This window comes from Perca flavescens, chromosome 8, assembly GCF_004354835.1.
Source record: "Perca flavescens isolate YP-PL-M2 chromosome 8, PFLA_1.0, whole genome shotgun sequence".
NCBI lineage: Eukaryota > Metazoa > Chordata > Actinopteri > Perciformes > Percidae > Perca > Perca flavescens.
The window spans coordinates 2812507-2826393 of NC_041338.1; the positions used below are offsets into that span (position 1 = coordinate 2812507).

At 39.1% G+C, this 13887-nt stretch overlaps 1 protein-coding gene across 1 annotated transcript in view; it reads left to right on the forward strand.

Moving 5' to 3' along the window:
• The window catches only part of ntrk3a (neurotrophic tyrosine kinase, receptor, type 3a), a 166371-nt gene that overhangs the window by 134251 nt on the left and 18233 nt on the right, over positions 1-13887 (forward strand). Inside the window, exons 13-14 of the mRNA XM_028584345.1 lie at positions 806-994; positions 5131-5261. Of these exons, the coding sequence (XP_028440146.1) occupies positions 806-994; positions 5131-5261 (320 nt within the window). The remainder of the gene's footprint in view (positions 1-805; positions 995-5130; positions 5262-13887) is intronic.

Sequence of the window (13887 nt, forward strand, 5' to 3'; positions counted from 1 at the left end):
CCTCTGACCCCCGTCTCTGTTAAAATCAACACAACTGAACAAAGCCTTGTCCGCTGTGCTCAGTGGTGTGAAATGAACACTGAAATAAAGTTGCAGTAACACACTCACTTGAGTCTAATCACATCTAATGTCGGATGTGACATGAACTGACTGTCTGACAAGGGTTGTCTGCAGAATATCAGTTTGGAGTTCATCAATGATGTTTTCCAGAATATCTAGAAGGCGTGAAGACATGACTTTCTCTGGGGTGTTGCAGTTGGGATGAAGCCTGGAACACGAGAGCTGTTCATCATTGGCTCTAGGGCCAGTTGTTGGTCTTTAGGTCTTTACATCATGGAGTCATCTCCTGCATTTGGGGATTAATCTACTGACTGTCATGGAGGGTCTAATTATTTGCTTTGATATGTAAAATGGAACATTTTAGATCTCTATAGAGGATTTCTCATCTGTTTTTGCATTCTGAATCAAATATTATAATGATACAAACATCTAGTGGGATCCAAATATGATCTGGACTAGTTGACTGGCTGATTGATGGAATAGATGCCTAACTACCCAGCAGCCCTTCAGACTCACTGACTGCATCAGAGAACGCATGATGTCATTCCCAAACTAAGATTCTTCTTCCCTACCCATCCCATTCCTTCTCTTCATTGCCCTTCCATCCCTCTTCTTCAAATACAAACAAGGATTTGTTTGAAGAAATTGTTCCAGAATTATAAATATAAAGCTACTTAGATAGTTTCCTCTAGTTTGGGCTCTTGTTTCACCGACGGGTGTTCAGTCTGTTGCTCTGTCTTTTTAGGACCAGTAGCAGTGATTAGCGGGGAGGAAGACTCTGCCAGCCCCCTTCATCATGTCAACCATGGGATTATCAGCCCCTGTACGCTTGATGGCGGGCCAGACGCCGTGGTGATTGGGATGACCAGGATCCCCGTCATAGAGAACCCACAGTACTTCAGACACGGACACAACTGTAACAAACCCGCCACCTGTAAGTAAAGACATCTACATGGACCCACACACTGTACACGCTGTGGTAATATGTAGAATGCTTATGGATCATTTACAGTTTTCACTGGGTTTTTTCAATGCAATAATGCCCAGTTTTTTTTGAAGGAGTAGATTACTACTGCATTGGTACAGATTTTTAGCCATAGTTAATGTCACCACCGTCCACCACAGAACAAGGAAAACTGTCAGCCTCTTTGTTTGAATAGGATCAACCTTCGGTGTGATTTAGTTGTTATGGTGCAAACAGATTGGACCAACTGCAAACTTAAAATATTACTTTTTATATTATATGTGACATTAGTGTGATTTCAAATGTGAACCCATATTAAACTTGTACTAACCATCTCTGAAACGTTGGAACTACCATGGAGGTAATTTGCTAACAGAGAATTAACCGGAGGGTGTTGGTTTGTGTCCAACTCAATGCAGTGATCCCCTCCTCATACCATACAAGACATCTTGTTTGCATCTACAGCAAGGGAATCTACAGCAAAATATGAGCACCTTGTCATTAACATATACTGTATATGATGATTATTTTGTTGATAACATTCAACATGAGTCTAATAAAGGCAAGAAAAAAACTAAAAAATTATTCTTAAAAAAAGCCTGATGGCAGAGCTGAGGTTAGCTACCTTCTCCTCTCTCTCTCTCTCTCTCTCTCTCTCTCTCTCTCTCTCTCTCTCTCTCTCTCTCTCTCTCTCTCTGTCTGTTATTCCACTAGTCTCTCCACCCTCTGTCTCTATTGAACACAGATAGTACTCTGTTACAGCAGCGGAGCAAATCACTTTTTGCCTTTACAGCCACATGAATCTCAACAAATCCCCCTGGGAGACAACACACACACACACACACACACACACACACATACACACACATACAGTAGTGATGTTGTTGCCAATGGCGATGCTGATCCATCACAAGAGTCACCTTGTGTGATTATCACCAGCTACTGTATCTATGTCCACTGATATGTGTGTTTACTGTGTTGCTTTGTGAGCTCATGCACAACTCACTAATACACACACACACACACACACACACACACACACACACACACACACACACACACACACACACACACACACAAATATAACTCGTTATTCTGCTTGTTGGTTTCATATTTCTCACATGATTATATGATCTTGTATTTATGAGGCAATACAATTTTATACTTTTAGTCATTTGTCAGTTTATTTATTTTACAATTAACACATCTCTCTTTACTGAGTTAACTCAGTCAGTTAAACACAATGATGTTACTCTTTAGCTTGAGAGCTAAATTTGCAGTGAATCCACCCACCATCTTTACGTCCAAACTTTACTTTCTTAACCAGTGCACACTGATTGTAAATCGTGCACTGCAGAAATCCTACAATATGCATAGGGTTCCTTGGGAGACTGGGGGATTCAAACCTCCGACCTCATGGCTGTAACTTGACACACAAAGATGGTTTAGACAGTCACAGGTGGAGAATTCCTGGTAATGATGGAGCTTTCAATTCCAATGAAGTGTATTACGTACATACTTTGTAAACTGTACAGAAGCATTACACCACAATACTTCATAAGATATGTTGGAGCTGGAACAATTGTGCTGCTGTGATCCAACAATGGTATATTTCCATTCTTAAATAAAGTCCTGCACCATCCTCTTATGCTTAAAATTCACACACTGTTTATTTCATAGCAACAGTCTTCATGCTGCTGTAAGTTTTTAACACATCAGCATCATATTTTCTGGTTTTGTAATGCCAATAAATGTGGATTTCAGATAGACCTTTAGTTAGCACAATATTGAAGAAGGCTTCACATTAAAATCAGCAAAGCATTCACATTTGCATACAATAGTTTCAGGCCATTAACTATATAGCTGTGCTCTTACACATTCTGTTTCATCTATTATCATTAATATAATTCCCATTCAATCACAATGTGCTTATAATGCACTAAAGACACCACTTCAAGTAAAGTGTTGTTGAAATGATGTAAAGGTTCCGTTTGCTCTGCTTTGCTCTCCTTCCTATAGCAGAGTGCATGATGGGAGTCCCACAGCTCATTACAGGCAGACACAGAGCACCACGTACAGAATTAAACTCGTCAATCCTCCTTTCTGTGAAAAAGAAATCAAGACAGTTAACAGGACAGTGTTAACTGCTGGGAAACTTTAATATCATTCATAACATAAAGCTACGCCTGGCGTTGCGCACACTGCTCGGATTTTCCGCTTTACTCTGGCTAGTTGCCTACGGGCAACGAGCAATGGGAAATAGCTTCCTTGCGACCCTTAATGACGTTTGCACTTTGCTCTCTGCACTTTGCTCTGTGCCCTACCTAGCGGTGCTCAGAGAGCAAATTGTGTATTTTAAAGATTAGTTTTTGGGCATTTTAGGCCTTTTATTCATAGGACAGCTGAAGACATGGAAGGGGAGAGAGAAGGGGAACGACATGCAGCAAAGGGCCGTAGGTCGGGCCCTCTGCGTCGAGGAATAAACCTCTATATGGGCGTGGAAATGTTGAGGCGGTAACACGTTCAACAATCACACACAAGTGCAAGGTCTGGGCAGCCGCAAACTTTTGGCTATATTTATCCAAACTAATCATGGTGTTGTTTGTAACTCTTAACACTTTGATATTTTATGGCGTAATGAATATTTTTGGTCTCTAAGGCCACAAGGCAAACGTGTGTTTGCGTCTCTCACAGCCTGAAGCTTTATTTCACTTTGTTAACATCTGTGTTCACTTAATAGCATACATGTGTCTGTGTGGGTTAAGGAACTGTTAACCACTGACAGGCTCTCTAAAGACCAATAGTCACCACCCATCAATGAAAGTGTATTTGAAAACCAAGCATTAAAGTTTTACTCGTAAGACATGCGGCAAAGTAACACTGAGGATAAATAGTACAACATTATGCATTCATGGCCCCACTTCTTCATCAGCAATTATTCATATAAGGTTCTGAGGGCTGTGAAGCCTGAATGCCGGGGGTGACAGTCCCTTCCAGGGCAAGGCAATTACTTCATTACATAAGCCACGCAGGAAAGTACAGTAATTAACCCTGTGCTCCATCCATCCTGCAGGATCATTTAAATGATCTTACTCCAAATGCAACAAGGACAAACTGGTTCACATCTTTACAATTTGTTGTACAAAAAGTGACAAATGGCCCAAATGAGCCGTCCCTCTGGGCCCCTCACTCATCAGACATGCTGCTGCTGGTGTCCTGCAGGGACCTGAGCTGAATACACTTTGTTGTTCATCTTGAGACCCAGACTAATTAATACATTTTTTTATGTTCTTATATGGGGACGTGTCACCCAAAGCACAGGTCTAACCTCATTATGAAATATTAACATCAGTTTGGGCCTCTCCGGACTACTGAAGGCTTGTTTTCTGATTTCACTCAGCAGCCAATTTCAAGTCTGACAACTGTTCATACAGAGGAATATAGAATCATTTTTCACACTTTTCTTTTCCCCAGATCATTGATCCAGTTATAAATGGTGACCATTCCCTAGTTTTGATTCCTACATTTTCTGTTTTGTATTTGTTAATACAATACTATTGGTTGCCGAGTGATTTTGGTGATCTATGTATGAGATATATTATAGAATCAGTGACTCATTATTAACATCACAGTAAGTGAAACCCTAAAGGGAAAACCTAAGACGTAAACTAAATATTCCAGTTTAACTGTCAGATTATTTTCTGAAGACATTCTGATAAACAAATCAGTGAAAGGTGTCAATACATTCTGAGAGATGGAAAACATTTGAGTATCTAATGTAGGTTTAAGGAGAATGTGCTGGTTTTTCCTGAAAAGATGATTGTCTCTTGCTGGTGCTTGGCTTGAAACAGACAGCAGTCAACTCTGTTTGATTTGAGCTACGTGTCTCTGTCCTTGGAGGTAATCCACAGACTTTTGTTTTCTGTTTCTTTGGTGAAAAGTTTTCCAACAAAATAAACTGTTATTTCTAATGTGGTTGAACTGAGCGTTATCCTAAATAAGAAGTAGAAGAAGGATTCAGGCCACTTTTTTTAGTGGCTGTGTGGTAGCATATAAACTGATAGTAATGGATGTCAACTCAGTACCTGTGTCTTTTTCCCTCTCAGATGTTCAGCATATTAAACGGAGGGACATTATTCTGAAGAGGGAGCTCGGAGAAGGAGCCTTTGGCAAGGTCTTCCTGGCTGAATGTTACAACCTGAGCCCAACCAAGGACAAGATGCTGGTCGCTGTAAAGGTAAGAGATAGTATGTGTGTGTGTGTGTGTGTGTGTGTGTGTGTGTGTGTGTGTGTGTGTGTGTGTGTGTGTGTGTGTGTGTGTGTGTGTGTGTGTGTGGGGGGGGGGCTTGCTCTGCCTTTCTGAGGAGCAGAGAAAGCAATGTGTGGAAAATCATGGATGGATTATAAAACCTGGATGCATCGTTGGAGTTGGAGCCCCGTTCATTCCTCTGAGAGTTGCTCAGTGGCACATGAAGGCAAAAGTTTAACCTTGGCCGAGCCGGCTACTTCCTGTTTAGCACTCTGCTAACTTAAATGATTTAATTGTATACAATTCTGATAGTATGACGTGTTATTTCGCAAGAGTTGATGTGATGCTTAAAAAAAATTCAAAAATGGAAAAAGTATTTTGGGCCTGACGTGATGGACATGGAAGTTGTAATTCCACTGTCTGGGCAAATTATGCCTGGTGGACATCCATCTAGCTGATGGAACTTGTGTGCTCACAGATATATGTTTACATCTGAGTCATGTGAGTCCAGTCCGTGTTTCCCATCAGTCAGTCGGGGTTACATCAATCTAAAGCCACTGAGCTGTTCCATGTGATGAGTACAGTGATGAAAACTATTCGCCTCATCTAATAAAGAGCGCTACATCAGCAGGAGTTTTGGGCTTTCCTTTGAGAAATTGATGTACAACACTGGGATGTAATCTACCACTAAGATGTGTGCTTGCTTAGTCGTGGGACAGTTCTGAAGCGGTGCTATTCTCTGATATCTGAAATTGACCTCTTTTTGAAAGAAAACATTCACAGTTGAGCAACCCTCAGTGGTTGGACCTCACTTTTTTAGTTCTCAGTTATTGTGGAGGTAGTAGAGGAGGACATGCAGTTGGAGCTTATTGAATAGTAATGTGATGATACTCTCTGAAGTGGCCAGCAGCAGCTGTCACAGTTCTACAGACATTTGGCTAAAGTCCAGATGCACCACGACAGAAGGATGCTCAGTTCATTTCACTCTACATGAGTGAGCAAACTAATTTTCTGTGATGACACTAAACAAGAGCAGACTGAGGTCCACCTCTGTGGTGTGATGTCTGTATGTCTACAGAAGAACTACTAACAAACATTATTATTATTATTATTATTATTATTATTATTATTATTCAATAATACTTGTAAAGCTGCACCTGACTCCATAGCACTTCCACTCAACTCACAGCATGTCTTGGCTAAATAGCAACACCCGAGAAATAAAGGGAAAATGCAGACAAGCTGAGTGAAAATAAAGAGAAAATGCGGACTATACATTTAAATTATGAAAGAACTAATGTCTACCTATCAGAAAACTGTAAAAGAAACCAGGTCCTCCTATTTCACTTATACGTATTTCAACAAGCCGTCATGACCCCAGAATTATTTTTAAAACCATTGAATCCATTATCAACCCATCTCCTAGACAACAGACTGAAGCCAATCTAATGATCTTTGAGCCATTTTTATCCTTTTTCACAATCAAAATAAATGATAATACATGATAATAAAACTCCAGATTAGTCATGCCACTAGTGACCCTGCTTCTCTACACTGAAACCCATCTGCCTTGCTCAATAACGTTCAGCACCTTTCACTCTGCACTTTAAAGAACATAATGGCCACATTAAAGCCTTCATCAAGTCCTTTAGATGTTATTCCTATATACATGCTACTACTGGGACGTATCACACATATACATAAATACATACATATACACAAACAAAATCCAGTACCATTGTTATGCAGATGACCCACAAATTTATGTCCCATTAAACTGGTGAAGATGGCAATTTTAATCATTTTTTATCCTTTCTGTAAGATATAAAATGCTGGATGTCCCAAACCCTTCTCCAGTTTAACAAAAACAAATAAATGGAAATAATCCATCTCTTTTTTACAGAAGTATATTGGACTCTTGTTTTCAAATGTCAAACCTGCAGCCAGAAACCTGGGTGTGATATTTAACAATGACCTTTCTTTTGAAAAACAAATTACAAACGTTGTTCAGTCATGTTTCTCACAATTAAGGAGCATCTCAAAGATCAGGTATTTCCTCCCTTGGCCTGATCTCAAGAAGGCCATCATGCTTTTATTTTTTTCAGGCTAAAGTACCGTAAACTATTGTATTCATTGTTGAGCAAAAAGCCATCTCATGCCTTCAGCTTGTACAAAATGCAACTGCCTTACATGATCACTTCAACCCTGATTTAGCCTCAGATCGTCAGACAGGGCTCTGCTGGTTGTTCAGAATGCCTGGTCAGGACTAGCCTGGGTAAACCCTGACAAACTTCCGGCAAATTTGAGATTTGCTCTCCAAGTCAGTCTGGTGAAGAGCCCATTCAAACCCATTTCCAATGTTCCCAAAATCGAGGCAGCAATCACATCGCGGCGCCCCTTTGAAGTGAACTATCAATGAACCTTTCCCAGACTCACTCTCAGTTACAACTGAGAAGGGTTTGGTATCAACCAGGCTAGGTCAGGACTATTTTTACTGGCAAATTTATTCCCTGCCTTCTTTTATTTGGCAGTCAACAGAACAATACTAAATTGCAGGAAGGCCTCTTTAAGAGTGTACTTAGTTTCATTGCTCTCCCATACTAACTGTTGGTCTATTATCTCACGTGAGGGCTTGAGAACTGTTTGAAGACTAAGCATGTGTATAACGCACATCCTTTGATGGACATCTTGATTGTTATTTATTCAACAAAGTATATCCAGTATTCAGCACTTGGCCTTAAATTCACACCCTAACATCAGAGGTGTATAAAGTACTAGAGACCCATACTTGAGTAAAAGTACAAGTGCTCTATCAAAAAAGTGACTTGAGTAGAAGTTGAAGTGCTCTTTAAGCACCCCACTTAAGTGGAAGTACTAAAGTATTCAAAATTTGTTGTACTTAAGTATTGCAAGTAGTTTATTTTAAAATGTACTATCTCAAGGATTTCTTACATAATTTACGTAATTATCATACGTAACTAATGTAGCCGTAACTACACACTGTAACCTACACAGTCTCCGTAGCGTGAGGCATTCACAACAGTAATGAGCATCGGATTAAAAGTATTAAACTCATCGAAAATATGTACTCAAGTAAAAGTGGAAGTAGGAGAAAAAAATAATACAGTATGATACAGATACAGCCTTTTAGTACTTAAGTACAGTAGTGAAGTAGTTCTACTTCGTTACTATACAGCTCTGCCTAACATACAATTGAAGTTTGAAATCATTGATTGTATTTGATGTGAAAGTGTGGAGTGTGCAGGTTCATACTCACACACAGCTTGTGATAAAGTGTGAAACATTTGTTCTGCAAATGTAAAATATATATAAAAGGAAATAACAGGAGTTGAAAACCATCAGTGCAGTTTATGACTTTAACACTCAGTTAAGCTAATATATATATATATATATAGCTAATATAGCATGGATTAGATTAATAACATGCCATATGTTGAAGACACAGAATCTGTTGTACAGCAGCCATTATTAATGGAAACATGGCCGACTGTCTCAGTGAGGATATAGAAGGATTACAGCTGCAGCCTTTTTAATCCTGTACGATTGATTGACCTTTGCAACATGATTCTATATGTTGCCATCCATACAACCAGCCCTATCTGAGACACTCATAAAGAAACACATGCACACACACACAGTATTTTTCCAGTACAGTACCTACAGTACTAGTACTAGGTTTTTGGATGTTCTACATCTCAATGATTTTGGTCCTGCATCTACAAATCAAGCATTTTGGCAACAGTACATCCTAACATGTAGGAGGTTTAACAGCATCACCTGGACATATTTCTTGGCAAAAACAAGTGCTTCAGAAGTGAGTAATGTTATTGTGCGTATTAACCAAATGAGTTGCCACCACAGTAATGGCAGCCTGTTTCCTTCTGCTTATAACTTGGATTAGTCTTTAAGGAGCGTCATATCATGCTGAATCTAAATGAATCAGCCCACAACATTTCATTTCCATTTGTAAAATTCTAGTGTGTGCTTGTATTGGTTTGACAAGAAGGTTCAGGAAGTCATCTCTTCATTAATTATTGATCATTGATGTTTTATTCAAATTATTTCCTTAGTATGTTGATGCATGACAGGTCAATTAGTATTTATAATAATTGTGCCAAAGGATATTTCCTTTTGAAAGACCAATGAAGGGCAGTCCAGGCCCATCTCTAATTCAATCAGTAATTAGTGCCAGCTATGTACATGTCTTCGCTGCAAAGCATTATGGGAAAGCAGAGTCCCTCCACTTCCTCTGCAGTTAGCATGGTGTGTAGACTTCAGGAATGCCCTAATTGAAGTTACATTACCATAGCAATTAATGTGTGTATGTGGGTACATCTGTTTCACAACTGAGAACAGTATAGTATCAGTCTCCCATTCATTGGCTACGGAGCAGCTCCAGATTTAGACTGCTTTCAACCAAACCCGGGAGCGTTTCGTTTGAAAGCTCATTGGAACAAACTCTGGTCCATTTGAAAACTGGGGGCTCTGTTCTCAATATAGGAAATGACCCAAGTAAAAAATGTGAAAAAAAATGTAAACATTTCACTGGATCCCAGCCCAGATCCACACACACAAGATGCCCATGTGTACACAGGTACAACATTAGTTCATGTACACATTTACTTTACATTCCTGCATAAGTCTGTGCTGACATATTTTAAATGCACTGACTTCTAAAGTAAAGTAAACAAATGTGTAGCCTACGTTCAGCACACATGCACATAAATACAACAACCAGACATATTTGACCCATTTGATTCCCTTTCCTGAATAGGACATAAATAGAGATACATTTTGAAAGTTTGCTTTTAATCATGAAAATATGGATGACAGGATAATTACGTGTTGAACAAAATGATAGCGAGAACACAAATGTAAAAGTGAGTGTGGGAGAGACATTCTTCCACTAATGCATTTTTTTCTAAATCATTCTTTCCAGGCACTTATAATATTCTTCATTTCAAAACTTACTACGACTAATTCATTATAATCCAATTTACACATTTGGTGAGATCCACATCCTGCTGGAATCAGTTCCACTTTTCCGCCATATTGCTTACTGTATGTTTATTGAGGACAGAAATCATAGATATATAACTTCAAATATTGCCTCATAATCTTTATGTTTAGACTTCGGAATCAAGGTAGTCAGTCACTGATGTCTGTATCCATGGTTACAGTGCAAACACGAACTGCTATGAGCTAATGTGGTGGAAGTTTTCCTTGAAGCAGCAGCGTTAGTGATATTCATGATAAAATCAAAACGAATAACGACCCTTTGAGAATTAAACCAAAGTTTGGTCTTTGAGTATTTATTTACATTTGCAAATGGAGAAAACAGTTTCAAAGGTACACGCAGCACAACTGAAAATGTCTTTCTAACCTAAAATTTAAACATCCAAACATCATATAGTGAAGACCTCTGTTAAGCCACCCCTCTAAATGTGTCTTTTAGCATGATCATAGTTGAAGAGAGGACATCATTAACAGTCACACCATTGTCTCACCTTTAACATTAGCCTAAACAACACTTTTATCACAGGAGACAGAAACCTACGTAGTTCTCACTGTTGTAAACAGTCATCGGCCTTCTCCACTTCTATCTAAGCAAAAAGTCAACAATGTGAGGAGCTTCAGGCTAGTAAAACTAAATAACTCTCTAGGCTATAGTTCATGGTTGCCAACTATTTCACTTGGAGTCTTTTGAATCTACACATGAAGAAGCTAAATCTTGTGGCGTTATAAAACAATCTTTAAACAAATGGTTAATATTATTAAACAAATGGTTAAAATAAAATTTGCCACCACACTAATGCAACATGATATTCATGGTACACATTCACCCAAATGTTAAGAAATATAGGCTAAAAATGGTGACATTTACTCTGTTTATCTCTCCCAAAGCATGAACATTGCAAAATAGATTCATATCATGAGAAAGAAAAAACAGGAGTGACAAAATACATGAAAATGTCCTTTTTTGTTGGTCTCACACTATTAATAAATGTCACTATCTTTCCATATCCAGGTATTTGTGGGGCCTCGCAGGGAAAAAGTCCTGCGTCTGTAAATAAAGGGATGCCACCAAGGGTTCAAAAGGTTATTTAGCCACATGTTTATTTCTGAAATTTCTAAATAAAGCATTTTAAATCACTGTTTAGAGTCTGTCTAATGACAGCAATAATCTGTTAACACCTCCCAACATGTGCTGTTGAATGGGATAGCTCTGCATCAGATCCATTAAATATAAAGTCTCTTTTATAATCAACTATTTTCAAAGGTTACAATGGCACATACATTCTGCAAATTATATCAGCAGAAGAGTTGTGAGCATTAACAAGGCTCTGAGAGGGAAAGAGAAGACATGTGAGGGAGATTAACGAGAAGGGAACCATGGCAGCAGGACTGCTATTAGAGCTATTAACAGTAATCAAAGTGTTTCAACTCATTATTGTCATTTACTGAAGAAGAAGAATCTCTGCTCTGGCCCCTGAGGACCTTTCTCTGTTGAAGGAAAGTAGAGCACACTGTAGTGTTCATGGAGAGGACCAGAGAGGGATAATGAAGGAGCAGTAAACATGTTTGTGTAAACCCTCGTACTTTACTGTTACCTGCATATACTGTTTTTAGACTCTACCAGTCCTATCAATGTAATGCTTCACGTTGAGCTACAGTATATTCTGCATACTGCCATTAATGTACAAGTTCTTCCAAAGTAGAACCTACCCTACACAGAACACATACAACATTTAAAAGGAGCAAATCAGATGTAAGACTCTTCTGGTTACGCTCAGACACATTTTTGCATCTCTGTTGATCATATCAATTCAATTCAATTAAAGTCAATTTTATTTATAGTGTAGTAGTATTACAACAGGAGTTATCTCAGGACACTTTACAGATAGATAAATCATGAACCTGATTACAGTCCATCTGTTTTTTTATCTTCCAAAAACGCCAGAAGAACAACTTCTACACTTCTTACACAGTTTATTTACAACAATAACAGTTAGGTTAGCTAAAAACTATCCATAAGCTAACACATGAATGAATCATTTTCATGAAGTTCAGGCAAGACAAATGTTTTATGGTCTTCACAGGCTCTCACCCACACAGTTCACTCAGCGCTTGAAGTGATCAGGTATCAGATCCAGGCTCCAGCAGCTCAGGGCCCCTCTATGGGGCTGTGTGTATTGACAACTGGAGCCCTGTTTCTCTGTCCTTCTACCTGTCTCACAGGTAGAAGGACAGGGACAGACCATGGACACTGTGGCTGTTTTCAACGACTGCTGACTGACGTAGTTTCACTTGGGAGGAGCATGGATTACAAACGTGTCTTGGAGAGACAGTTACGTTCACACCTTTTTAACTTCTGGCTAAAAGCATCTCTACCCACCTTGGGGTGGGAAGCTGGATTTAAAGGGATACGCCACCGTTTGTTGAAATAGGGCTTATCACGGTCTCCCCTAGCTGTAGATAGGTGGGCCATTTTTTGTGCATGCATTGTTTTAGTCCGGTGCAACACCAGCAGCGCCTAGTTAGCTTAGCGTAGTGAATGGAATCCTATGTTGCCGGTTAGCATGTTGTGAGTAAAAGTGAGCCAACAAAAGACAAAACAAAAAACCTAATTACTTGCACTGAGACAAAATATGTGTTGGCCCACCTATCTACAGCTAGGGGAGACCATGATAAGCCCTATTTCAACAAACTGTGGTGTATTCCTTTAAGTACGTCTTGAATCCAGTTTGAAGGCTTCTACAGCTTTTTTGACATAGAAGGCTATCCCTAGTGATGGCCAAATGAAGCTTCATTTGGCCATCATCAGCTATCCCATCGGCCCAAGACGCATAAAGTGACTCAGTGTAAATGGCATCATAGTGGGATGATGGCATTGTTGTACCTGTAACCCGCCTTAACCAAGACACACAAGATGTGGTTGCCAGGATGTTCTCTGTCCATTCCTCTGTGAAATCCGTGTTTTCTTCATAAATTCACTTCTCTTTAAAAACGCTTGAAGAACAACATATTACTGCTGTATTAGCGATACTATTTGCATGTCAAGTTCAACTATATTGTCATGTGTGATAAAAAGACTCAGTGCTCAGTGACACAGACAGGGCACACATCCTCTAACCTCTGTCAACAGATATCTGCATGTGAAGGCATAATCTGGAGGAAGCCGGAGCAGATTTTAGTATCGGAAGCATTCTGGTTTTGGTTTCTAGTCCAAGTAGTAGAGGTCGACTGATATGGGTTTTCTCTGGCCGATGCCGATGCCGATCTTTAGAAATCAAGGTCAGCCGATGGCCGATAAATGCTGCCGATTTTTTTTGCCCGATATTTGGCCGATATGTGCTTGTTTTTAAACCTCTATTTGAAAGATAAAATGTAACACTAATATACACAGAATTTCTCAACAAAAACATTTATTGAACACTTCACCAATCTACACTTGTATACTTCAATTAAAAATGTATAGTTTAAAAACATACTGTATATTGTATAAATAATATATGAAAAATATATTAAATAAACGAAACAGGTAAGAAGAAAATAAACTTTGTCAAATAAACTTGTAAATGAAAAAATAAAG